This window comes from Zingiber officinale, chromosome 7A (genome assembly GCF_018446385.1).
Source record: "Zingiber officinale cultivar Zhangliang chromosome 7A, Zo_v1.1, whole genome shotgun sequence".
Taxonomy (NCBI): Eukaryota; Viridiplantae; Streptophyta; class Magnoliopsida; order Zingiberales; family Zingiberaceae; genus Zingiber; species Zingiber officinale.
The window spans coordinates 13,003,926-13,029,507 of NC_055998.1; the positions used below are offsets into that span (position 1 = coordinate 13,003,926).

The following is a 25,582-nucleotide window of genomic DNA, read 5'->3' on the forward strand; positions in this document are numbered from 1 at the left end:
TGTGTGGCAGTAATTATCTATCACCGAGAACATTTGGAACTCAATTGTATGATAACAGACTAGGACAGAAATTTTAAACTTGAAAAGTTTAAGTCGCTTATTGCACTGAGCACAAAGAACATATGCTTAGGTCATACTTAGGTTACTCCACAATCATGTTTATCAATGAAACTAGTTGATAGAGTTAAGCGAGTGCACTAGGGATTATGAAACACTATAAGGACTCATGGATTTAGATTGCAACATTTTACTTGAGGACAAGCAAAGGTTCAAGTCTGGGATGTGATGTGCGTAGATCTTATAATATTTTATGCATGTTTCGACGCACATTCACATATTTTATTCATGATGGATTTATGCATTCTTACACTGTTTATCATGTTTACAGCATAATTACTCTTCTATTTCGGAGATATGCTCTTTGTGTGCATTTGTGTTGACAGGGATGACTTTTAGAGCAAAAGCGGTGATCATCGACATACCGAGGAGCAAAGAAGAAGGCTAACCGACATTGGCTGTGTGACGCTACATGAATGTGCAACACATCTAGAGGAGAAGGAGAACATGGCTGTGTGACCCTACACAACTGTGCAACACATTTATAGGAGAAGGAGAACATGGTCGTGTGACACTATATGGTCGTGTTGCACATCCAAAGGAGAAGGAGAACACAATCATGTGACCCTACATGGCCGTGTGGAGCATCCCAAGCCAGAGAAGAACATGGCCGTGTGGATCTCTCACGGCCGTGCCACTTAACCCGTAGCCAAGAAGGAGTTGGTCGTGCGATCCTGCACGACCATGGCAAAGGTCGTGTCGTGCCCTTGCCCAACACTACAAAAGGATTTCTAAACTTCTTCTCAGGGGGGGAGGCGATTGTTTGAAGAAAGATCACCTGGGTGACATTTCATGTCATCCTAGACCTCTGTTCAACGATTCGAGAGTGTCTTCATAATCACATCAATTCTAGAAGCAAAGGGTTGGATCCAAGGATCACTTGACGTCATTGGATAATCGTTTCTCTTCCTTCTTTCTCTTAATTTGGAATTGAATGCTATATATCATGATGTCTTTGGTTCTCCTCTTTCGTCTATGGAGTAGACTCATTGTTTTAGGATTAGAGAGTAGTTGTGGTTAAGGGTACGATGTAACAACTCATGTTTATGCCTTTACCTATTATGTGATATTGACTCTCTCTTGTATCTATTCTATTTACATGCATGAGAATTGCTCGTGTTTGATTTCCATGTAGATTGAATGTTTGTGTACGAGTTGCAAATCTCGTTGAAAGAGTACTTTAGATCATATACCTGAGGGACCCTAGTGACATGGGGTAACTCGTTCACGGACGTATAGGATATTCCCTTGAAAGGAGAAGCACTGTTGGTGCAATCGACCTCCAAGGTTTTAATGTCAAACAAATATGTTTAGGTATGCTTAAGTATGGAGCTTGATCTAGGGAAGTCCTAGTTGTAGGCTAGGCAAGGGAAGTCCTAGTTGGAGGCTAGGCAAGGGAAATGTCGATATATCATGGAAGGTAGGTGGATAGGTCTGGAGGACCTGATCCCTGTGTAGTCGAATACTGAGGCAAGAGAAATCTCGATAATCATGGAAACAAGGTGGATAGGTCAAGAGGACATGATCCCTGGGTAGCCGAATACTGAGTCCTGGTGAGTGAAGCCAGGTTGAGAAAACCCTAGGGGGTGGTAACCTTAGGTAACGGGAAGTCTTGGAGGAGTGAACTCCAAGCAAGGTTGATCGGATGGTTTCCGGTCGACCGTGCGGGTTCGACCAGAGCAGTGGATCTCGGTAAATCTAGATTTAGGTTTACCATTATATTCTGTATTACTATTATTGCAGTTGGCTAATATAGTATTGCAGGAAAAGTCTTACTGGATTAGGCGATCAGACACTGAGCAGGCAAAGTCCAAACATGTCTAGAGGACCATGTTTGGCAGGTAAGTTGAGGTAAACAACTGGAGGAGCGACAATGAGGTCAGGTTTTTGAAGGGAACAACCTAAGGTCGCTAATTCAACTGAAGAAACCAGGAAGGTTTCCAAGTTGAGATCTAGACGGTTCTGCTGTTTAATATTACTCATGCATTATATATATTACTATTCTAACCTTTGTACTCTGTGTTGCAGGTTTGGTCAGATCAGTCGGCCGAATGTATGGATCGGTCGACCAAACCATGATGACTCGAGATAGGCTATTTCATCAACATCGATAAGATGCAAAAGGAAAAAAAGCTGATCGATCAACCAAACCCACGGATCGGTCGACCGAACCAATCAACATTAAAACACTATTAAATGAGTATCTTGGAAAATCTCGACGAACAGGGAAGGAGCCTGTTCGGGCCACCGAAAAGAGGGATCGGTCGACCAAACCCTTAATGAGCAATTAATGCAAAAGATCGAGCAGCATCAGACTCCAGCCAGGAAGAAAGGGAGCTGGTTCGGTTAACCGAACAGAGGGATCAGTCGACCGAACCTCAAAGACACTTATAAAAAGGGGTTCGAGGTCTGAGGCAGGGATACAACTTTCTGATCGACTGAAGTCCTCTTCTGCAAGTTGCTCATTCTACAAGTCTTCATCAGCTCTGCAAGTCACTCCATCCGATAGTACCGACCAAAGCTTCAACTCCATTACTTGTCGGTATATTTTATTAGCTTGCATTGTAATTAACTTAAGAAAGATAGTAGGTTGTTACTATCTTGCTCATTTTATACATTCTGCTTCTTTCCGAGGATTTCGAAAAGAAGGGTTATAGTGGATTGCCCATCGGTGCGATCAAGGATCACGGGCCTTCGAGTAGGAGTCAACCTAGACTCCGAATGAAGTAAATAAGCTTGTATTTCTTTTTTACTTTTCGCTATGCACGACTCTGCTTTCAAAGAAAAAGTGAAGTTTTTAAAAAGCGTGATATTCACTTCCCCCCCCCCCCCTCTATCGCACTCATTCGATCTAACAACAACTCCCTCATAAGGAAGTAGGAAACTGTTCTAAACTTATATCTTTATCTTTATTGTTATTAACTAGTCATATATTCCTTTGATTTATGACCGAGGTGCCCTCGTGACAAGGGCTAACCATTACAGGCTTTCAAAGGAATAATCTCTATTCAATACTTAGAGATAATGACTCTAACTTCCTATAAGGGCACGTTAATTGAAGATAGGAAAATGGTAGATCGTGATATATTAGTACACACCACAATAAAACTGAACTCCTAGAATACTCCCCAAACTGAGATAAATAACTTTACCTCTAGTTCTTTCATCTTCTTTATAGGTTTTGTCTTTCCTACTAAATAGATAACTTCAGATCATTGATAGTTTATCTAATTCTATGTGAGAGATAGCTACAATTAGACTCCACAATGGAAACATTAGAACAGTTTAACCAACAATTTAAGTATAGAATATAGATATAATAGAAAGTTAAAACTAATTCATTAATTGAACAAATAGCGAAGAACAATACACATTTTAACAGTTTTGGGAGTAGGTTAGACGCGGAAGCATGAGCTATCTTCTTATGGTTCAGGAAACTAGTAAAGGGATCAGATGCTAAAAATCCGCCTTCTTTTAACTGTGGAAATGGAGTTGGTAATTGGTACATTAAACTCGCGTGTGTTGAAAATGGCTATCTTTCTCATCTCAAACCGATCATCTTCTTATTCCTAGTAAGCTGTCAACTCCAATCAGGATGCTAATGATTCAATCTAAGCAGTCATTAGATCGGATAGTAGGGATCCCGCTCAGAAGTTTGGCCTCTTAGCTTAGACTCTTTGGAGGTCAATTCAACAACATGTTTAGTCTACAATTCTTGTAGCTGGGCCAGACATTTGTGTATAGAGCTATTCTCTCTTCGACTCCACGGGTACTCGGGAGTCATGATATCGATCTTATTATTCTCTCCCAAGTCGAACATAGTTGTAAATCAAGTTATTCTCTCTCTGACTCCGCAGATACTTGTGAATCATGAGATCGAGCTTATTATTTTCTATCAACTTTAACATAGTCGCAAATTGGCCCATTCTCTTCCAACTCGGACATTGTAACGGATCGTACTAAAGTGTTGTGAGATCAAGCGCCCTATTCTCCTGACTAGGATTTAATCGTGGATTTGTTTCTCTCCTAAGCTTCGACAAACTTCGACTCAATATCTTCACACTAGGTCTGAGCATATGCATTCCATTTTTGAATATATGTTGTAGTCCTCCCTTTCAGCGCTGCCTTGAGGTAATCAGCCACATGGATCTGGATGATCATTGAACATAATACTTGTCTAGTTTGTCGGCATACACCCTCCTTCGACTAGACTTGAAGGAGATGTAAAGATTAACTAGTTAGAACTATTCTTGACACTTTCTTTCTCATTTAAGTGCTCGGTGTGTCTTACCTAAGATTTGATCCTTTGATGCCTAGTTAACTACCTAAAAAGCCTAACCACTACACCATTATCCCTGGGACAAATTCTTAAGACTTTCTAAAATATCGAGCCACGGATCATGTTTGAAATCTTTGACCCCTTAAGAATGGCTTGTGCAACTCCTAGTAAAGCATAAACACATTGCATTTTTGTTTCAGAACCCATGATGGTGAGCTATCAATGAAGGCAATGAATTATATCTCTGCACATTAGCTAAATAACCGTTCAAATTTTAAACTTAGGTTGGGTTAATTTAGAATTGTATTTTATTTTAAAAATAATCTCAGTATTTTGATTTATTTGATTTAGTCATGATTTTAAAATTCAGAAATTGATTAAACCAAATCGATATCAATCAACTATTATATCTTGAGTATTCAATTGATATACCTGAACTAGTGTCTCAAAGAAAATCTCTAAATTATGACTCGACTCTCTTGATTGGTGAGTGGTGGTTCGACTGTCCAATAGCAGTCACATAATATGTAACATAAGTTGGCTGATATGAAAAGTTCAATTAATTTAATAATCAACTGAATGAATCAATTTTATATCGGATCAATTTGTTCAATTTTATTAACAAAGTTCGATCAGTTCAATTTATAAAAAAAATTGATTAGATTGGTTTCGATTTGTTCAATTTGATTTTAAATTGATTGCTCACCCCAATAGTAACAAAGGATTAACATGCTGTTCATATAGAATAACTAAGAAAATCTAAAAAAAATAATAAACATCACATCCAAGTAAAAATGCCAAACCACTCATAAACTATGAATGAAGTTAATGAAGCAAATAACCTCACACGAAAAGATTAAATTAAAGGTTATATAGATAGCGTTTGGCTTTTTCTTAGGAATTAGAATGAGAATGAGAATCATAGTATTATGGAATAGGAATGAGTATGAGTATGAATATCATTCTTAAAAATAATATTTAGTAAGTCGAATATTTTCTATCATAATAAATTAAATTTCCTTTTATATCCTTAGAGCAAAATAAGAGAAAAATTAGATGTGAGAGAAAGTTGAATGTGAGAGAGAAAGTATGATGAGAGATAAAATGTTATGGGAAAGAATGAAGAGATGGAAAGTCTGATGAGAAAAAAATAAGGAAAGAGAGTGTGATGGGAGAGACCATGGTGGCAAAAGGTGAATACGCTTGTACCCCAGCATCCCCGCCAACCCGTCCCAGAGCCAACACGGAGGAGATAAATTGCGGGTGACTACTAGCCTTTGGAATAGAGACTAGCACATAAGGGAGGTATTTACCTCGGCTTTTGCCGAACCCCGTACCTCATAGTGGCAACACCTCATGTGCTAGCCACTAAATCGTCCTGAGGGGACGTGATGGGAGAGACCATGATGAGACAAGATGATGAGAGAGAAAATATGATGAGAGAGAAAGTATGATGGGAGAGAAAAAAGAGAGAAAGTGTGATGAGAGAGAATGAAGAGAGAGAAAGTGCAATGAGAGAAAATGAGAAGAGATTGTGTGTGATGGGAGAGATTGAGGAGAGAGAAATTAAGATAAGAGAGAAAGTGTGATGAGAGATAAAGTGACATGAGGAAACAAATGAGAAAAGAGAGTGTGATGGGAGAGAAAACATTGTGCAAAGGCGGGTCCCGCCGCCCAGCGGCCCCCTAGGCCTGGCCCCACAGGAATCCTAGGAGGAAGTAAATCAGCGGTGAATGCTGGCCCGGTTAAAGCGTGGTGTCTCCGGAATTTAACACAGCCGGCCCAGATTATTCATCCAGTGCGCGTCCGTGGACCTTCGACCCTACAACCCATTGTGCAAGAATGCCACGCCTTAACCGGTTGATCCAGCCCGCGGGGGCGTGATGGGAGAGAAAACATGATGAGAGAGTATGAGGAGAGAGAAATAGTGATAGGAGAGAATGAAAATAGAGAAATTGTGATAAGAGAACATGAGAAGAGAGAGTGTGATGAGAAAGATAGCATGATGAGAAAAAAATAAGAAATGAGAGTATGATGGGACAGAAAGCATGATGAGGAATGATGAGGAGAGAAAAAGTGTGATGAGAGATAAAATGTAATGAGAGAATGAAAAAAGAAAGTGCGATGAAAAAAAAATGAGGAGAGTGTACGATGGAAGAGATTGAGGAGAAAGAAAGTGTGATGATAAAATGAGGAGAAAGAAAGCATGATGAGAGAGATTAAGGAGAGAGAAAGGGATATGAATGAAAAATTAAATAAATATATTAAGAGTATTTTCATCCAAAACTTAATTCTCATTCTCATTCGCATCAAAATCTAAAGGAGGATATAGGTTTCATCCATATCCAAATTTTGGATTTCATTTCAAAATTTTAATTCTATTTCTATCAACCATACACAAGGTCTAGAATAAATCGATTATTTTATTTTCAAATCCCTACACCGAATGCCACCTTAATTTCAAACCGAATGCCACCTTAATTTCAAACTACCTAAAATATAAGACAATATACTTCTTCTATAAGAATAAATATTTTCAATAAAACATAGTATTTATAATAAATAATATAATTATTTATTATTAAAATAAAAATATTAATCGTCATAAGATATAAATTATCTTTTTAATTAATTATAATCATATTTTTAAAAAATTGCATTTTTTTATTTATCATGTATAAAATTTATTAATGTATTTTTTATTTTATTTATTTCCTTTGATCTACTACTAGATTAACTTCTGCTTTGAAATTTTAACTCCATTGTTTTATCACAAGTGCATCATCTATAAATAAAAGCATATCTATTTATAATAGATATTATAATTTTTTTATTTATTATTAAAAAAAATATTAATCATTATATCATATGATATAAATTAATTTTTTAATTAATTATAATCTCTTTTTTTATTTATCATGTATAGAATTTATTAATATATATTTTTATTTTGCTCGGACACATTAAATATCAACCCTAAGATCTCATGAGATAATATCTCATATCTCAACCATTACACCATTACGAGAGGACTAAATGACCATGGACATCCTTGAAGAGTTTTTTATTGAAATTGCAATCTTTAAACATGAATAATTATTATAATAAATTTTATATATTGTGAGAATTTTAAAATGTAATATTCTAAAGTTTTCTTTTTTATATATATAAAAAGTAAGTGTAATATATATAACTAATTATATAAATTCTATATAGTTATATGATCTATATTAAAATTTAATTCAATTAAGAAGTATCATAAATTGGGTAAATTTGTTTCCTTAGACTATTTAGTAAAGTCATGATCTCACAATTTATTGTTAGCATTTTATACATAATAAATTGATCAGCATCAACATATGATATTCATATAGCATTTATGGGTTGACTAAATCTAAAATTTATTTAAATAGTAATGTATAATTAGTATTTGCATCTTTATCTCCACCTTTCACCTTGATAGAGCATCGGGATGACCGAGCCAATCCTAAAATTTGTGTAAATATTAATATATAATTACTATTTGCCTCTTTGGGTTATATTAATATAATTATTATTTGCATTTTTATTTGACATGGCTAATATTTTTATTTGAATGACATTTTTCTAATTTTTCTTTCTCATTTACTCTGGCTCGAAATCGATAATGTAATAAGACTTTCTTTTCTTAATTATTTATCTTTCTTGATTTTCCTCCCGCTCCCAGTAGCACTATATAAATCTTCTTCGAGTCTCTCAAATCCATCTACAATGGCGGGCACAGTGAGGAAGGCCACAAGTTTACTTCTTTTATCTTTGTTCCTCCTCCCTTGCCTAATGAATGGCAAGGTGAGATTATCTCTCATAAACTCAAATTTATGTCATTTTTTTCAATCTTTTGTCAGATAAATAATTATCATTTTTGATTATTTGATCAAATTTGAAACCATTTAGAAATTTTTTTCCATGTTTTGAACTCTATGTCATGCTATCAAGATTGATCTAATCGATGAACAAATTAATGAATGTGACAGACATCGTTGGTGGCGACGATCTCAGCCACAAGATCGTGGTGCGTGTCCAAGCCGGGAATGACAACGGAGAAACTCGTGGCGAACATCAACTATGCTTGCGGGAGCGGCTTAGCAGATTGCAAAGCGATACAGGAAGACGGCCCATGCTACTCCACGGACGTAATCAAAATGGCAAGCTACGCCATGAATGCCTACTACTACGGCGCCGGCCACAGGGAAATCAACTGCTACTTCGATGGTAGCGCCCTCATAGTCCAGCGTGACCCCTGTAAGTCGATAATCAATTCTTTAATTAAAATTACTAATTAATTAATTTGACTAATTTGTACGCCCGCACTATTCTTGTTTCTGATTCTTGATTCACCACTGTGGCAGCTTACGATGACTGCATATATCCTTAATGAAGCAAACTGGATCCTTCGTGAAGCAATCTCGATTGCTTGAGGATATGATGGAGTTTGAGGTTTAGTTTGGTCGCACCAAAAAATATAAAACAAATAAATAAATTTAAATTTGCTTACGTGTTTCCATGTATTAAATTCATTAATAAAGCGATCGTTTATTTCATTTTGTTTTTAATTTTCATGCATCAGTGGGATAAATATAAGTATATATAAGGGTAAACATATTAGAAAATAATATCAGTGTACATATTTTTTTCCTCTAAATACAAAAATCAAATCTAAAATATCCACACACGTCTCCTAAGAATTTTGAAACCATTGTTATTGTACCCGACAATTATAGAAATTTTGAAAAGGAATAAAACTTTTTAAGATTACTTGTACGGGTTATAACGAGCTAGTAAAGAAAATGATGTATTAGTCAAAGTTAAGGTGATGTGGCGATCAAAGTAGGGATAAAAGGACATCCCGCTCTTAGTTCTGTTGATCGCTCGACCTCTATGTTTTTGGATCCTATTCAGGTGACTCTATAGAAAGACACCCAAGTAAAGACGACTATATACAAACCCGATTAGATATAATGACTCTAGGGTTTCACTCTAGGGAGGGCGCACTCGATCAGTTAAGGGCATGTTGAGTTCATAGGAGTCTGGCTGGATAAAAGAATAGTAAGGCTCTAGGCCTTCCCAAAACTCTTTACATCTGTATAACCGAGTGACGGACTAACGGAGCTCAGGGTACTTAAGGTTCTATGGGTTCGCCCGACGAACAAAGGCCAGCCAAATTTAGCACCCTTAGCCTCGCAAAGGTTTCAATACAAAAACAGGCAGATAAAGCCCGGTTGGGCAAAAACAGAGCAGGCATAGCAACACTTAGCCTCATTAAAAACCTCAATATTCAAACGGTCGGATAGAGGTCGGTCGAACATAAGACTCTCTATGTATACCCGACCAGGCAAGGACCGGGTGAGCTTAACAACAATTAACCTCATTAAATAACCTTAATAAATGAATGGACGGATAGTGACCAGTCGAGCAAAAGACTTTGTGTATGCTCGGCCGGGCAAAGACCGAGCAAACTTAGAAACACTTAGCCTCATTAACAACCTTAATATATGAACGACCGGATAGATGCCGGTCGAACATAAAACTCTCACTGTAAGCCTGGTCGGGCAAGGACTAAGTGGGATTAGAAACACTTTGCCTCATTAATAACCTTAATATACGAATGGTCGGATAGATGTCAATCTAACATAAGACTCTTTGTGTACGCTCGGCTAGTCTAGGATCGGGCGGGTTAACCACACGTAGTCTCGTTAAAACTTTAACACACGAACGGCCAGATAGAGGTCAGTCAAACGTAATGCTCCTTGTGTATGCTCGATTGAGAAAGCTTAAAGAAACTTATCCTTAGGAAACTCTACATATACGTTAGATCACGCAAAGGTTGGTCGAGTCTAAAGTTACTTGATATTACATTCTCTCTTAAATGCTATTTCAATATACAATTAATCATATAACTTCTCAGATAGTTCATTAACATACTGGGGATACCATGTTAGTCTCCAAATAGATTTCCATAGTATTTAAATACACAACCAAGCAAATTAATACCATGGCAGGCATAAATACTTTTGGCCTAAGAGATTAGACGAGATGTGCTCAATAGACAACTTCTAACAATATTATGATAGATTATCAAAGCTTGTCGGGGAATATTCCTTGAAAATCCCTTTCAAAGGTTATTGTGTTTCTCATAAGCCAACTAAGCATGACATCATATTCCTCTAACCGCTTCTGTAATGGCGCGCAGTATAGGCAACAAAAGAGGTATATCAATGGGTAAGAAAAATAATTCCTTGGATAATCATTTCACATGCTCCAGGTTGTACACTTCTTATCACCTAACAAACTCTAATAAACTGAGCCACCTCATGATGACGAAGATTGCAAGCGGTGGTATATAAAGGGGGGGGGGGGGGGGTCCTCTCCATTGGTAAGGTACGCAATCAACATCATTTGAGTTTTTCTCTCGCGCGAGAACTTTCTCTACTATTCTTCATTCCTCTATCCGAGACCATACTAACTTGAGCATTGGAGGGTCTTGCCATGGACCCCTTCCCTTGTTTTTGGTCACTAACATCCGTTGGATTGTTGAATTGTGTGTAGGATAAGAAGAAACCCTTGTTCTCTATTGAAGAAGTCATCCACCGACCAACAAATCATCCACTAGAGTCAGTGCGCCATCTCCTTAGCCTTCAGACATGATCAAATTTGGCATTGTTTGTGGTAATCTTCACATGAATCTGAAGCTTCGAGATGGAGGAGGCTGGAAAACTCACCACAATCGCTTTATCGCCAAAAGAGTTCGAGATGATTGTAGAAACTTGAGTGCAGAAAGTGGAGGTACGTTACCACTGCCAAACCCGATAGGATCAACAATCGCACATTAGAGTGAAAGATGGGCTTAGTTCTTCTACTAAGGATGTTGCTTGAACTGATATATATTGTATGAAGAGAACTTGCCAGATCTATTTTTATCAAAAATATTGGTTGTTCTGAAGATCTACAAAGGGGCAGGTAATATGTAGCGACGGTTAAGAAATATTTAATTTTATTCTCGTTCAACAATTACATATAGTTACAGGACATGATGTATGACATCAAAAACCCTAGTGCAATTTATTTAATAAGACCCCCGAGAGCTCTCTAAGGAGTTGATTTTGATCTATAGATTGTCTAGAAAGTTTTGGTGATAGATGACCACCCTCCTATAGTTATTGGATCACTCCCACTGCTGCGTGGTTAAGTGTACAAAAAAAAACTCACTGCTAATTTCCTTTTGAATTGAATAGAGCCAAGGTAAGACTTCCTCCCTATCTCGAAGCATTCCACTTCACTAGCCAAATAAGTGGATAGCTCAGCTTGAGCAACATCTGCTCCAGCCTTCATGACGTTTAGTTTAGCCCACAGAAACTCTAGTTGGGTCTCTTGAACATTTAGTCATCCTATTGTTTTAACATCAAGAAATTTTTAGTGGAAAGAGAGAGTGATCATACAGGATGAGGAGAAAGAAAATAAGATGAGAGAGAAAGTGTGATGGAATATAATAAAGAAAGAAATGACAATGAGAGAAAATGAGGAGAAAGTGTGAGTGATGGGAGAGATTGAGGAAAGGAAAAGTATGATAAGAGAGAAATTGTGATGAGAGATAAAGTGACATGAGGAAAAAATGAGAAAAGAGAGTGTGATGTGAAAGAATGCATGATGAGAGAGTATGAGGAGAGAGAAATAGTGATAGGAGAGAATGAAAATAGAGAAATTGTGATGAGAGAACATGAGAATAGAGAGTGTGATGAGAAAGATAGCATGATGAGAAAAAAATAAGAAATGAGAGTATGATGGGAGAGAAAGCATGATGAGAAATGATGACGAGAGAAAAAGTGTGATGAGAGATAAAATGTAATGGGAGAGAATAAAAAAAGAAAGTGCGATGAGAAAAAAATGAGGAGAGTGTATGGTGGAAGATTTTGAGGAGAAAGAATGTGTGATGATAAAATGAGGAGAGAGAAAGCATGATGAGAGAGAATAAGGAGAGAGAAAGGGATATGAATGAAAAATTAAATAAATATATTAAGAGTATTTTCATCCAAAACTTAATTCTCATTCTCATGCCTATCAAAATCTAAAGGAGGATGTAGGTTTCATCCATACCCAAATTTTTGGATTTCATTTCAAAATTTTAATTCCATTTCTATCAATCATACACAAGGTTTAGAATAAATCGATTATTTTATTTTCAAATCCCTACACCGAATGCCACCTTAATTTCAAACTACCTAAAATACAAGACAATATACTTCTTCTATAAGAATAAATATTTTCAATAAAACATACTATTTATAATAAATAATATAATTATTTATTATTAAAATAAAAATATTAATCGTCATAAGATATAAATTATCTTTTTAATTAATTATAAGCTTATTTTTAAAAAATTACATTTTTTTTATTTATCATGAATAAAACTTATTAAAATAAGTTTTATTTTATTTATTTCCTTTGATCTACTGCTAGATTAACTTCTGCTTTGAAAATTTAACTCCATTGTTTCATCACAAGTGCATCATCTATAAATAAAAGCATATCTATTTATAATAGATATTATAATTATTTTTATTTATTATTAAAATAAAAATATTAATCATTATATCATATGATATAAATTAATTTTTTAATTAATTATAATCTAATTTTTTAAAAGTATATTTTTTTATTTATCATGTATAGAATTTATTAATATATATTTTTATTTTTCTCGGACACATTAAATTCTAACCCTAAGATCTCATGTGATAATATCTCATATCTCAACCATCACACCATTACGAGAGGACTAAATGACCACGGACACCTTGAAGAGTTTTTCATTCAAAATGCAATCTTTAAACATGAATAATTATTATAATAAATTTTATATATTGTGAGAATTTTAAAATGTAATATTCTAAAGTTTTTCTTTTTCTTTTATATAAAAAGTAAGTGTAATATATATAACTAATTATATAAATGCTATATAGTTATATGATTCCTATTAATATTTAATTCAATTAGGAAGGTATCATAAATTGGGTAAATTTGTTTCCTTAGACAATTTAGTAAAGTCATGATTTGACAATTTCTTGTGAGCATTTTATACATAATAAATTGATCAGTATCAACATATGATATTCTTATAGCATTTATAGGTTGACTAAATCTAAAATTTATTTAAATAGTTATGTATAATTACTATTTACATCTTTATCTCCACCTTCCACCTTGATAGAGCATCGGGATGACCGAGCCGATCCTAGAATTTGTGTAAATATTAATATATAATTATTATTTGCCTCTTTGGGTTATATTAATATAATTATTATTTGCATTTTTATTTGACACGGCTAATAATTTTATTTGAATGACATTTTTTTTAATTTTCCTTTCTCATTTACTCTGGCTAGAAATCGATAATGTAATAAGACTTTCTTTTCTTAATTATTTACCTTTCTTGATTTTCCTCCCGCTCCCAGTAGCACTATATAAATCTTCTTCGAGTCTTTCAAATCCATCAACAATTTCGGTCCATCTACAATGACAGGCACAGTGAGGAAGGACACAAGTTTACTTCTTTTATCTTTGTTCCTCCTCCCTTGCCTAATGAATGGCAAGGTGAGATTCTCTCTCATAAACTCAAATTTATGTCATTTTTTTCAATCTTTTGTCGGATAAATAATTATCATTTTTGATTATTTGATCAAATTTGAAACCATTTAGAAATTTTTTCCCATGTTTTGAACTCTATGTCATGCTATCAAGATTAATCTAATCGATGAACAAATTAATGAATGTGACAGACAGCGTTGGCGGCGACGATCTCAGCCACAAGATCGTGGTGTGTGTCCAAGCCGGGAATGACAACGGAGAAACTCGTGGCGAACATCAACTATGCTTGCGGTAGCGGCTTAGCAGATTGCAAAGCGATACAGGAAGACGGCCCATGCTACTCCACGGACGTAATCAAAATGGCAAGCTACGCCATGAATGCCTATTACTACGGCGCCGGCCACAGGGAAATCAACTGCTACTTCGATGGTAGCGCCCTCATAGTCCAGCGTGACCCTTGTAAGTCGATAATCAATTCTTTAATTAAAATTACTAATTAATTAATTTGACTAATTTGTACGTCCGCACTATTCTTGTTTCTGATTCTTGATTCACCACTGTGGCAGCTTACGATGACTGCATATATCCTTAATGAAGCAAACTGGATCCTTCGTGAAGCAATCTGGATTGCTTGAGGATATGATGGAGTTTGAGATTTAGTTTGGTCGCACCAAAAAATATAAAACAAATAAATAAATTTAAATTTGCTTACGTGTTTCCATGTATTAAATTCATTAATAAAGCGATCGTTTATTTCATTTTGTTTTTAATTTTCATGCATCAGTGGGATAAATATAAGTATATATAAGGGTAAACATATTAGAAAATAATATCAGTGTACATATTTTTTTCCTCTAAATACAAAAATCAAATCTAAAATCTCCACACACGTCTCCTAAGAATTTTGAAACCATTGTTATTGTACCCGACAATTATAGAAATTTTGAAAAGGAATAAAACTTTTTACGATTACTTGTACGGGTTATAACGAGCTAGTAAAGAAAATGATATATTAGTCAAAGTTAAGGTGATGTGGCGATCAAAGTAGGGATAAACGGACATCCCGCTCTTAGTTCTGTTGATCGCTCGACCACTATGTTTTTGGATCCTATTCGGGTGACTCTATAGCAAGACACCCAAGTAAAGACGACTATATACAAACCCGATTAGACATAACAACTCTAGGGTTTCACTCTAGGGAGGACGCACTCGATCAGTTAAGGGCATGTTGAGTTCAAAGGAGTCTGGTTGGATAAAAGAATAGGAATGCTCTAGGCCTTCCAAAAACTCTTTACATCTGTATAACTGAGTGACGGACTAACGGGGCTCAGGGTACTTAAGTTTCTATGGGTTCGCCCGACAAACAAAGGCCAGCCAAATTTAGCACCCTTAGCCTCGCAAAGGTTTCAATACAAAAACAGGCAGATAAAGCCCGGTTGGGCAAAAACCGAGCTGGCATAGCAACACTTAGCCTCATTAAAAACCACAATATTCAAACGGTCGGATAGAGGCCGGTCGAACATAAGACTCTCTATGTATACCCGACCAGGCTAGGACCGGGTGAGCTTAACAACAATTAGCCTCATTAAATAACCTTAATATATGAATGGACGGATAGAGACCAATCGTGCATAAGACTTTGTGTATGCTCGACCGGGCAAAGACCGAGCAGACTTAGACACACTTAGCCTCATTAACAACCTTAATATACGAACGACCGGATAGATGCCGGTCGAACATAAAACTCTCACTGTAAGCTTGGCCGGGCAAGGACTAAGTGGGATTAGAAACACTTTGCCTCATTAATAACCTTAATATACGAATGGTCGGATAGATGTCAATCTAACATAAGACTCTTTGTGTACGCTCGGCTAGTCTAGGATCGGGCGGGTTAACCACACGTAGTCTCAATAAAAATTTAACACACGAACGGCCAGATAGAGGTCAGTCAAACATAATGCTCCTTGTGTATGCTCGATTGAGAAAGCTTAAAGAAACTTATCCTTAGGAAACTCTACATATACGTTAGATCAAGCAAAGGTTGGTCGAGTCTAAAGTTACTTGATATCACATTCTCACTTAAATGATATTTCCATATTCCATTAATCATATAACTTCTCAGATAGTTCAATAACATGCTGGGGGTACCATGTTAGTCTCCAAATAGATTTCCATAGTATTTAAATGCACAACCAAGCAGATTAATACCATGGCAGGCATAACTACTTTCGTCCTTAGAGATTGGCCAAGATGTGCTCAACAGACAACTTCTAACAATATTATGATAGATTATCAAAGCTTGTCGGGGAATATTCCTTGAAAACCCCTTTCAAAGGTTATTGTGTCTCTCATAAGCCAACTAAGCATGACATCATATTCCTCTAACCGCTTCAATAATGGCGCGCAGTATAGGCAACAAAAGAGGTATATCAATGGGTAAGAAAAATAATTCCTTGGATAATCATTTCAAATGCTACAGGTTGTATACTTCTTATCACCTAACAAACTCTAATAAACTGAGCCACCTCAGGATGACAAAGATTGCAAGAGTGGTATGTAAAGGGGGGGGGGGGGGGTCCTCTCACTGCTGCGTGGTTAAGTCTACAAAAAAATCTCACTGCTAATTTCCTTTTGAATTGAATAGAGCCAAGGTAAGACTTCCTCCCTATCTCGAAGCATTCCTCTTCACTAGCCTAATAAGTGGATAGCTCAGCTTGCGCAACATCTGCTCCGTCCTTCATGACGTTTAGTTTAGTCCACAGGAACTCTAGTTGGGTCTCTTGAACATTTAGTCATCCTATTGTTTTAACATTAAGAAATTTTTAGTGGAAAGAGAGAGTGATGGGAGAGACATCAGACAGGATGAGGAGAAAGAAAATAAGATAAGAGAGAAAGTGTGATGGGAGAGAATAAAGAGAGAAAGTGTGATGGGAGAGAATGAAGAGAGAGAAATTACAATGAGAGAAAATGAGGAGAAAGTGTGTGTGATGGGAGAGATTGAGGAAAGGAAAAGTATGATAAGAGAGAAATTGTGATGAGAGATAAAGTGACATGAGGAAAACGAAAATAAAATCTGTTTCAGATTTTTATAAATCAGAGACAGATTTGATACGGAATTATTAATCTGTTCCAATTTAGTAAATTATAATTTTTTTTAAAAAAAATAAGACAGAATTTAAAACAAATTTGAATCAAAATTACATATAAATTTTTATAAACAAAAATAAATTTTAATTATAAACAGAATTTGAGACGGTATAATTTCTGTGACAAATTTTGTTTATAAATTAATTAAAATTTAAAACAGAAATAAAATCTGTTTCAAATTTATATAAATCAGATAGACAGATTCTCTACAAAATCATTAATTTATTTAACTTTAATAAAATATAATATTTGAAAAAAAATTAAAATAAATTTTGATACGAAATTACATATAAATTTTATAAAAAAAAATAAATATGGATTATAAACAGAATTTGAGACCGCAAAATCTCTGTTACAAATTTTGTTTAAATATTTAATGAAAATTAAAACAGAAATAAAATCAGTTTTAGATTTATATAAATCAGAGACAGATTTGATACAAAATTGTAAATATGTTCACTTTGATAAAATATAATATATGAAAAAACTTTAAACATAATTTAAACAAAATTTAATATGAAATTACATATAACTTTTTATAAACAAAAATAACTATGAATTATGTTTTCTAACCCTTCCTCCTTGCCTTAATTTGTCTTTGGTTTTAGTAGAATAGGTACGCATTCTTCTTCCCCCGCCTCTGATTTTTTTTTCTCGTTCTTGTTGGGGCCATCTCATGTGGCTGCAAGGTTGGTCGTAGCTGCAAGGCCAGCAGCGACTGTGAGGTCAGTCGCGGCTACTAGAGGTTGACTGTTGTCGCTTCTCATGGCCACAAGGTTCGCGACCGCTTCAATCGACCCCCTCATGCAACCGAGAGGTTGTGCACCCTACGGCCCCTGGATGTCACCTACTACTAATATGTGATAATTAACATTTTGATGCATTATTTTCCCCTATATTTTAATGTTTTAATCCACTCATATGGTTAATTATTGATTCTTATCATGTTTATTAAGTTTGATGCATATTATGAGTTTTGTTATAATTCTTGTTATTTTTATGGATTTCTACTTATAATTGTACATTTTTTTTTTAGGGATTGAACTCAAGTTGGACCAAATTAAACTTAAAGACTTGAGTCAAGGAGAAGTCTAATATGGAGAAATATGAGCCATTGGATCAAATATGAAGCAAAGTAATCAAAGGACTCCGATCTAATTAATTTTAGTCGTTCATCGAGATCTGATTGATTTTGGTCGATCTGTGTAGATCTGGGATTTTCAGAGCCGCTCACTATGATCTAGCCATCTTGATCATTCAACTAGTTCTAGCCGATCCTGCCCGTTCAATCAGATTTGATCTCATCCATTCACCTAGATCTGGGCCAATCCTGACCGTCCGATCAGATCTAGGAAAATAAGAGTGGATGAAGCACAGTTTGTTCACCTATTCTCTGCTTCCTCACACGATCGTTGCCGGGACGCCGCCCCTTCTCATCGAACTACACCTTCAATCAACCGGCGAATTCATCTACCACTCCACCTCCGGTCGATCGATCCTCTCCATCTCGCCCATCTGCATCCCGTCACCCTCCTCCATCCCGGCCTCATCTTCTTACCGACGCGAACGCTGCCCAATGCTAACTCCACCACCACCGGAACACCAAGGAAAGGGGTTTTCTCCCTCTAGTCATCGCCCATCACGCATCTCCTTCCTCTTCTCATCTTCTTTCCACGATAAGCCTTCAAGCTTCCAACAGCAGCTCCACCACATCTCTTCCATATCCGCTCTTCGATCTATGAGTTCTTGGGCTTTCCCAGCTTCGTATTCGATCTGGACAGCTATCTTCTTCATCCATCTTCGATCCAGCAGCCTTCTCTTCTTCGCCAAGTTCGCAGCAATTCCCTTCACCACCAGACAGCTTCATATGCACTTCACAGAAATTGGGTTGTTTCTTTTATCACGGATCTGTGTTGATATTTTTTATTGAATGCTTGTATCAAACTTGATCTTCTTTAATTAGATTGAACGCACTTGATTTTAATTGTTTCATGCACACAACTTGTTTGATTAAATGTTCTAATCTTCTAATTCCTGCATGTAACGTGTTCGGTAAAATGTCTCTTTCAATAGTTTGGTTCAATTTGACGCATCTTAGTTTGCTTAACTCTTGCTTTGTATTGATCTTTCAATTGCTAAGTTTTATGTCTTCATTTAAATGCAATTAGGTTAAGTTAGTGTCTTCATTTAAATGCAGTTAGTTTTATGTCTTTATTTCTATGTTTAGTGTGTATTGTATTTTAAGTTGTTACATATTGTTTCCTTATAGCCATAATATTGTAACTAATTTGTAGATGAGAATGAGGTTATCTGGAGGCAATCAAATTATCCAAGAATGATCCATAATTATTTAATGAGGTCATTCTACTTTTCCATATTCTATTGTGACTTATGTTTCACTCGTTAGTATCATGCAGGATACCAAGAGAAAATGTTGCATTAGCCACAACAACCAAGAGCAAATGTTGCATTCAAAACCATCTTTTAATCTTTTGGTAGGTAATATTTACTTACTATCTGCTATAGTCTTGTTTATTAATATTACAAGATTATTTCTTAGCAATATTTATAGTTTGTGTGGTATTGTGTTTGTGGATATTAAGATTTTTTAGTTTATGATTTAAATTAATTAATGTGCAATAAGAAGACCAACGAATCTTTTCTATTGTCTTGTATTTGATTTTGTTATATGTACTTAGAGATTCTAAGTTTAAGATTCAAATTCGAAGAAAATCCTACTTAAGTATTTGTTCACATTGACCTAATTTTTATGGTTTTGTTATGCCTATTGTTTCAGAGCCAAAAGAGTCTTCATGACTTGTTGATTCTTTAGCATTGCCAACTAACTATGGACTAATTAGTGAATGGACATTGAGATTGACTATGACTTTTGTACCATTTCAATTTATTTGTATTAAAAATTCTGATATTGAAAGACTTACTCGTTTCATGTTTTGATTTGTTCGATTGTCTCAACAAAATTGGTTGGTTCGTTAATTTGTACAAGAGAAGCAATTTCTCTCATGGAGTTCGAAGACATGGAGGGTCGTGATAGACAATGTAATATAAAAATTAGATTACTTATGGTAAGATTTAAAAATTTGTATAGTTGTTTATAGTTTGATTATTGGTCAAATTTATTTGGATAATGTAAATATTTATTTATTTTAATGTTAATTGTATCATACATTTGGAATTAGAAATCATTTCTTTTTAATAATTTTAATTTATTTGAAATGAAAATTTGTTTTAATATATTGATGAGAAATATAATAATATTTAGTGATAAATTTAAAAATAAAATTATATACGGATTTATAAATGGAATTGTAAATAGATTTATAAACAAGATTACTAACAAATTTAAAACAAAATTAGAGACAGAATTTACATTTAAAATCAATTTTATTTTGTTAACTTAAAAACAGATTTATAAACAATTTTTTTTATCCGTTTCTAAAATTAGAGACGGAATATTTCCGTCTCAAAATTAGCTACGGGGCTTTCACTAACAGATTTTTGAGACGAAAAATTTCGTCTCAAATTTTCTTTAGAGACGGAAAAAGGACTTTCAGAGACAGATTTTTTCGTCTCTAAAGCCCCGTTTTCTTGTTGTGAGTGATGGGAGAGACCATGATCAGACAGGATGAGGAGAAAGAAAATAAGATAAGAGAGAAAGTGTGATGGGAGAGAATAAAGAGAGAAAGTGTGATGGGAGAGAATGAAGAGAGAGAAATTACAATGAGAGAAAATGAGGAGAAAGTGTGTGTGATGGGAGAGATTGAGGAAAGGAAAAGTAAGATAAGAGAGAAATTGTGATGAGAGAAATTGTGATGGGAGAGAATGCATGATGAGAGAGTATGAGGAGAGAGAAATAGTGATAGGAGAGAATGAAAATAGAGAAATTGTGATGAGAGAACATGAGAATAGAGAGTGTGATGAGAAAGATAGCATGATGAGAAAAAAAATAAGAAATGAGAGTATGATAGGAGAGAAAGCATGATGAGAAATGATGACGAGAGAAAAAGTGTAATGAGAGATAAAATGTAATGGGAGAGAATGAAAAAAGAAAGTGCGATGAGAAAAAAATGAGGAGAGTGTATGATGGAAGAGATTGAGGAGAAAGAATGTGTGATGATAAAATGAGGAGAGAGAAATCATGATGAGAGAGAATAAGGAGAGAGAAAGGGATATGGATGAAAAATTAAATAAATATATTAAGAGTATTTTTATCCAAAACTTAATTCTCATTCTCATGCCTATCAAAATCTAAAGGAGGATGTAGGTTTCATCCATACCCAAATTTTTGGATTTCATTTCAAAATTTTAATTCCATTTCTATCAATCATACACAAGGTTTAGAATAAATCGATTATTTTATTTTCAAATCCCTACACCGAATGCCACCTTAATTTCAAACTACCTAAAATACAAGACAATATACTTCTTCTATAAGAATAAATATTTTCAATAAAACATACTATTTATAATAAATAATATAATTATTTATTATTAAAAAAATAGTAATAGTCATAAGATATAAATTACCTTTTTAATTAATTATATGCTTATTTTTAAAAAATTGCATTTTTTTATTTATCATGTATAAATTTTATTAATATATTTTTTATTTTATTTATTTCATTTGATCTAATGCTAGATTAACTTCTGCTTTGAAAATTTAACTCCATTGTTTCATCACAAGTGCATCATCTATAAATAAAAGCATATCTATTTATAATAGATATTATATTTATTTTTATTTATTATTAAAAAAAATATTAATCATTATATCATATGATATAAATTAATTTTTTAATTAATTATAATATAATTTTTTAAAAGTATATTTTTTTATTTATCATGTATAGAATTTATTAATATATATTTTTATTTTGTTCGGACACATTAAATTCCAACCCTAAGATTTCATGTGATAATATCTCATTTCTCAACCATCACATCATTACGAGAGGACTAAATGACCATGGACATCCTTGAAGAGTTTTTCATTCAAAATGCAATCTTTAAACATGAATAATTATTATAATAAATTTTATATATTGTGAGAATTTCAAAATGTAATATTCAAAAGTTTTTCTTTTTCTTTTATAAAAAAAGTAAGTGTAATATATATAACTAATTATATAAATGCTATATAGTTATATGATTCCTACTAATATTTAATTCAATTAGGAAGGTATCATAAATTGGGTAAATTTGTTTCCTTAGACAATTTAGTAAAGTCATGATTTGACAATTTCTTGTGAGCATTTTATACATAATACATTGATCAGTATCAACATATGATATTCTTATAGCATTTATAGGTTGACTAAATCTAAAATTTATTTAAATAGTAATGTATAATTACTATTTGCATCTTTATCTCCACCTTCCACCTTGATAGACCATCGGGATGACCGAGCCGATCCTAGAATTTGTGTAAATATTAATATATAATTATTATTTGCCTCTTTGGGATATATTAATATAATTAATATTTGTATTTTTATTTGACATGGTTAATATTTTTATTTGAATGTCATTTTTTCTAATTTTCCTTTCTCATTTACTCTGGCTCGAAATCGATAATGTAATAAGACTTTCTTTTCTTAATTATTTACCTTTCTTGATTTTCCTCCCGCTCCTAGTTGCACTATATAAATCTTCTTCGAGTCTCTCAAATCCATCAACAATTTCGATCCATCTACAATGACAGGCACAGTGAGGAAGGACACAAGTTTACTTCTTTTATCTTTGTTCCTCCTCCCTTGCCTAATGAATGGCAAGGTGAGATTCTCTCTCATAAACTCAAACTTATGTCATTTTTTTCAATCTTTTGTTGGATAAATAATTATCATTTTTGATTATTTGATCAAATTTGAAACCATTTAGAAATTTTTTCCATGTTTTGAACTCTATGTCATGCTATCAAGATTGATCTAATCGATGAACAAATTAATGAATGTGACAGACAGCGTTGGCGGCAACGATCTCAGCCACAAGATCGTGGTGTGTGTCCAAGCCGGGAATGACAACGGAGAAACTCGTGGCGAACATCAACTATGCTTGCGGTAGCGGCTTAGCAGATTGCAAAGCGATACAGGAAGACGGCCCATGCTACTCCACGGACGTAATCAAAATAGCAAGCTACGCCATGAATGCCTACTACTACGGCGCCGGCCACAGGGAAATCAACTGCTACTTCGATGGTAGCGCCCTCATTGTCCAGCGTGACCCCTGTAAGTCGATAATCAATTCTTTAATTAAAATTACTAATTAATTAATTTGACTAATTTGTACGCCCGCACTATTCTTGTTTCTGATTCTTGATTCACCACTGTGGCAGCTTACGATGACTGCATATATCCTTAATGAAGCAAACTGGATCCTTCGTGAAGCAATCTGGATTGCTTGAGGATATGATGGAGTTTGAGGTTTAGTTTGGTCGCACCAAAAAATATAAAACAAATTAAGAAATTTAAATTTGCTTACGTGTTTCCATGTATTAAATTCATTAATAAAGCGATCGTTTATTTCATTTTGTTTTTAATTTTCATGCATCAGTGGGATAAATATAAGTATATATAAGGGTAAACATATTAGAAAATAATATCAGTGTACATATTTTTTTCCTCTAAATACAAAAATCAAATCTAAAATCTCCACACACGTCTCCTAAGAATTTTGAAACCATTGTTATTGTACCCGACAATTATAGAAATTTTGAAAAGGAATAAAACTTTTTACGATTACTTGTACGTGTTATAACGAGCTAGTAAAGAAAATGATGTATTAGTCAAAGTTAAGGTGATGTGGTGATCAAAGTAGGGATAAACCGACATCCCGCTCTTAGTTCTGTTGATCGCTCGACCTCTATGTTTTTGGATCCTATTCGGGTGACTCTATAGCAAGACACCCAAGTAAAGACGACTATATACAAACCCAATTAGATATAACGACTCTAGGGTTTCACTCTAGGGAGGACGCACTCGATCAGTTAAGGGCATGTTGAGTTCAAAGGAGTCTGGCTGGATAAAAGAATAGTAATGCTCTAGGCCTTCCAAAAACTCTTTACATTTGTATAACTGAGTGACGGACTAACGGGGCTCAGGGTACTTAAGGTTCTATGGGTTCTCCCGACGAGCAAAGGCCAGCCAAATTTGGCACCCTTAGCCTCGCAAAGGTTTCAACACAAAAACAGGCAGATAAAGCCCGGTTGGGCAAAAATCGAGCATTCTTAGAAACACTTAGCCTCATTAAAAACCGCAATATTCAAACGGTCGGATAGAGGTCGGTCGAACATAAGACTCTCTTTGTATACTCGACCAGGCAAGGACCGGGTGGGCTTAACAACAATTAGCCATATTAAATAACCTTAATATATGAATGGACGGATAGAGACTAGTCGAGCATAAGACTTTGTGTACGCCCGGCCGGGTAAAGACCGAGGAAACTTAGAAACACTTAGCCTCATTAACAACCTTAATATACGAACGACCAGATAGATGTCGGTCGAACATTAGTCTCTCACTGTATGCCTGGCCGGGTAAGGACTAAGTGGGATTAGAAACACTTTGCCTCATTAATAACCTTAATATACGAATGGCCGGATAGATGTCGGTCGAACATAATACTCTTTGTGTACTCTTGGTTGGTCTAGGACCAGGCGGGTTAGCCACACTTTGTCTCATTAAAAACTTTAACACACGAACGACCGGATAGAGGCCAGTCAAACATAAGGCTCCTTGTGTATGCTTGTTTGAGAAAGATTAAAGAAACTTATCCTTAGGAAACTCTACATATACGTTAGATCAAGCAAAGGTTGGTCGAGTCTAAAGTTACTTGGTATCACATTCTCTCTTAAATGCTATTTCCATATACCATTAATCATATAACTTCTCAGATAATTCAATAACATGCTGGGGATACCATGTTAGTCTCCAAATAGATTTCCATAGTATTTAAATGCACAACCAAGCAGATTAATACCATGGCAGGCATAAATACTTTCGGCCTGAGAGATTGGCCGAGATGTGCTCAACAGACAACTTCAAACAATATTATGATAGATTATCAAAGCTTGTCGGGGAATATTCCTTGAAAATCCCTTTCAAAGGTTATTGTGTTTCTCATAAGCCAACTAAGCATGACATCATATTCCTCTAACCGCTCCAGTAATGGCACGCAGTATAGGCAACAAAAGAGGTATATCAATGGGTAAGAAAAATAATTCCTTGGATAATCATTTCAAATGCTACAGGTTGTATACTTCTTATCACCTAACAAACTCTAATAAACTGAGCCACTTCAGGATGACGAAGATTGCAAGAGGTGGTATGTAAAGGGGGGGGGTGGTCCTCTCCATTGGTAAGGTACGCAATTAGCATCATTTGAGTTTTTCTCTCGCAC

General features: G+C 34.9%; 2 protein-coding genes across 2 annotated transcripts; both read left to right on the forward strand.

Annotated features, from left to right (window-relative positions):
• The first annotated feature begins 8,146 nt into the window (after window positions 1-8,146).
• On the forward strand, window positions 8,147-8,810 carry LOC121999215 (glucan endo-1,3-beta-D-glucosidase-like). Its single transcript, XM_042553922.1, has 3 exons — window positions 8,147-8,224; window positions 8,410-8,677; window positions 8,785-8,810. The coding sequence occupies exons 1-3, from the start codon at window positions 8,147-8,149 to the stop codon at window positions 8,808-8,810; spliced, it is 372 nt and encodes a 123-aa protein (XP_042409856.1).
• Window positions 8,811-18,533: 9,723 nt separating this feature from the next.
• LOC121999216 lies at window positions 18,534-23,637 on the forward strand. The gene is made up of 4 exons (XM_042553923.1): window positions 18,534-19,054; window positions 19,575-19,662; window positions 23,145-23,412; window positions 23,520-23,637. The coding sequence occupies exons 1-4, from the start codon at window positions 18,534-18,536 to the stop codon at window positions 23,543-23,545; spliced, it is 903 nt and encodes a 300-aa protein (XP_042409857.1). The 3' UTR covers window positions 23,546-23,637.
• The last annotated feature ends 1,945 nt before the right edge of the window (window positions 23,638-25,582 follow it).

Bases quoted from the DNA above. Each gene is read 5' to 3' on its own strand.
- LOC121999215 (XM_042553922.1), top strand. From the start codon at position 8,147: ATGGCGGGCACAGTGAGGAAGGCCACAAGTTTACTTCTTTTATCTTTG. The intron at 8,225-8,409 runs GTGAGATTATCT...TGAATGTGACAG, and splicing joins CTTGCCTAATGAATGGCAAG to ACATCGTTGGTGGCGACGAT. The intron at 8,678-8,784 runs GTAAGTCGATAA...CCACTGTGGCAG, and splicing joins CATAGTCCAGCGTGACCCCT to CTTACGATGACTGCATATAT.
- LOC121999216 (XM_042553923.1), top strand. From the start codon at position 18,534: ATGAAGCACAGTTTGTTCACCTATTCTCTGCTTCCTCACACGATCGTT. The intron at 19,055-19,574 runs GTTGTTTCTTTT...TTCACTCGTTAG, and splicing joins ATGCACTTCACAGAAATTGG to TATCATGCAGGATACCAAGA. The intron at 19,663-23,144 runs GTAGGTAATATT...TGAATGTGACAG, and splicing joins AACCATCTTTTAATCTTTTG to ACAGCGTTGGCGGCAACGAT.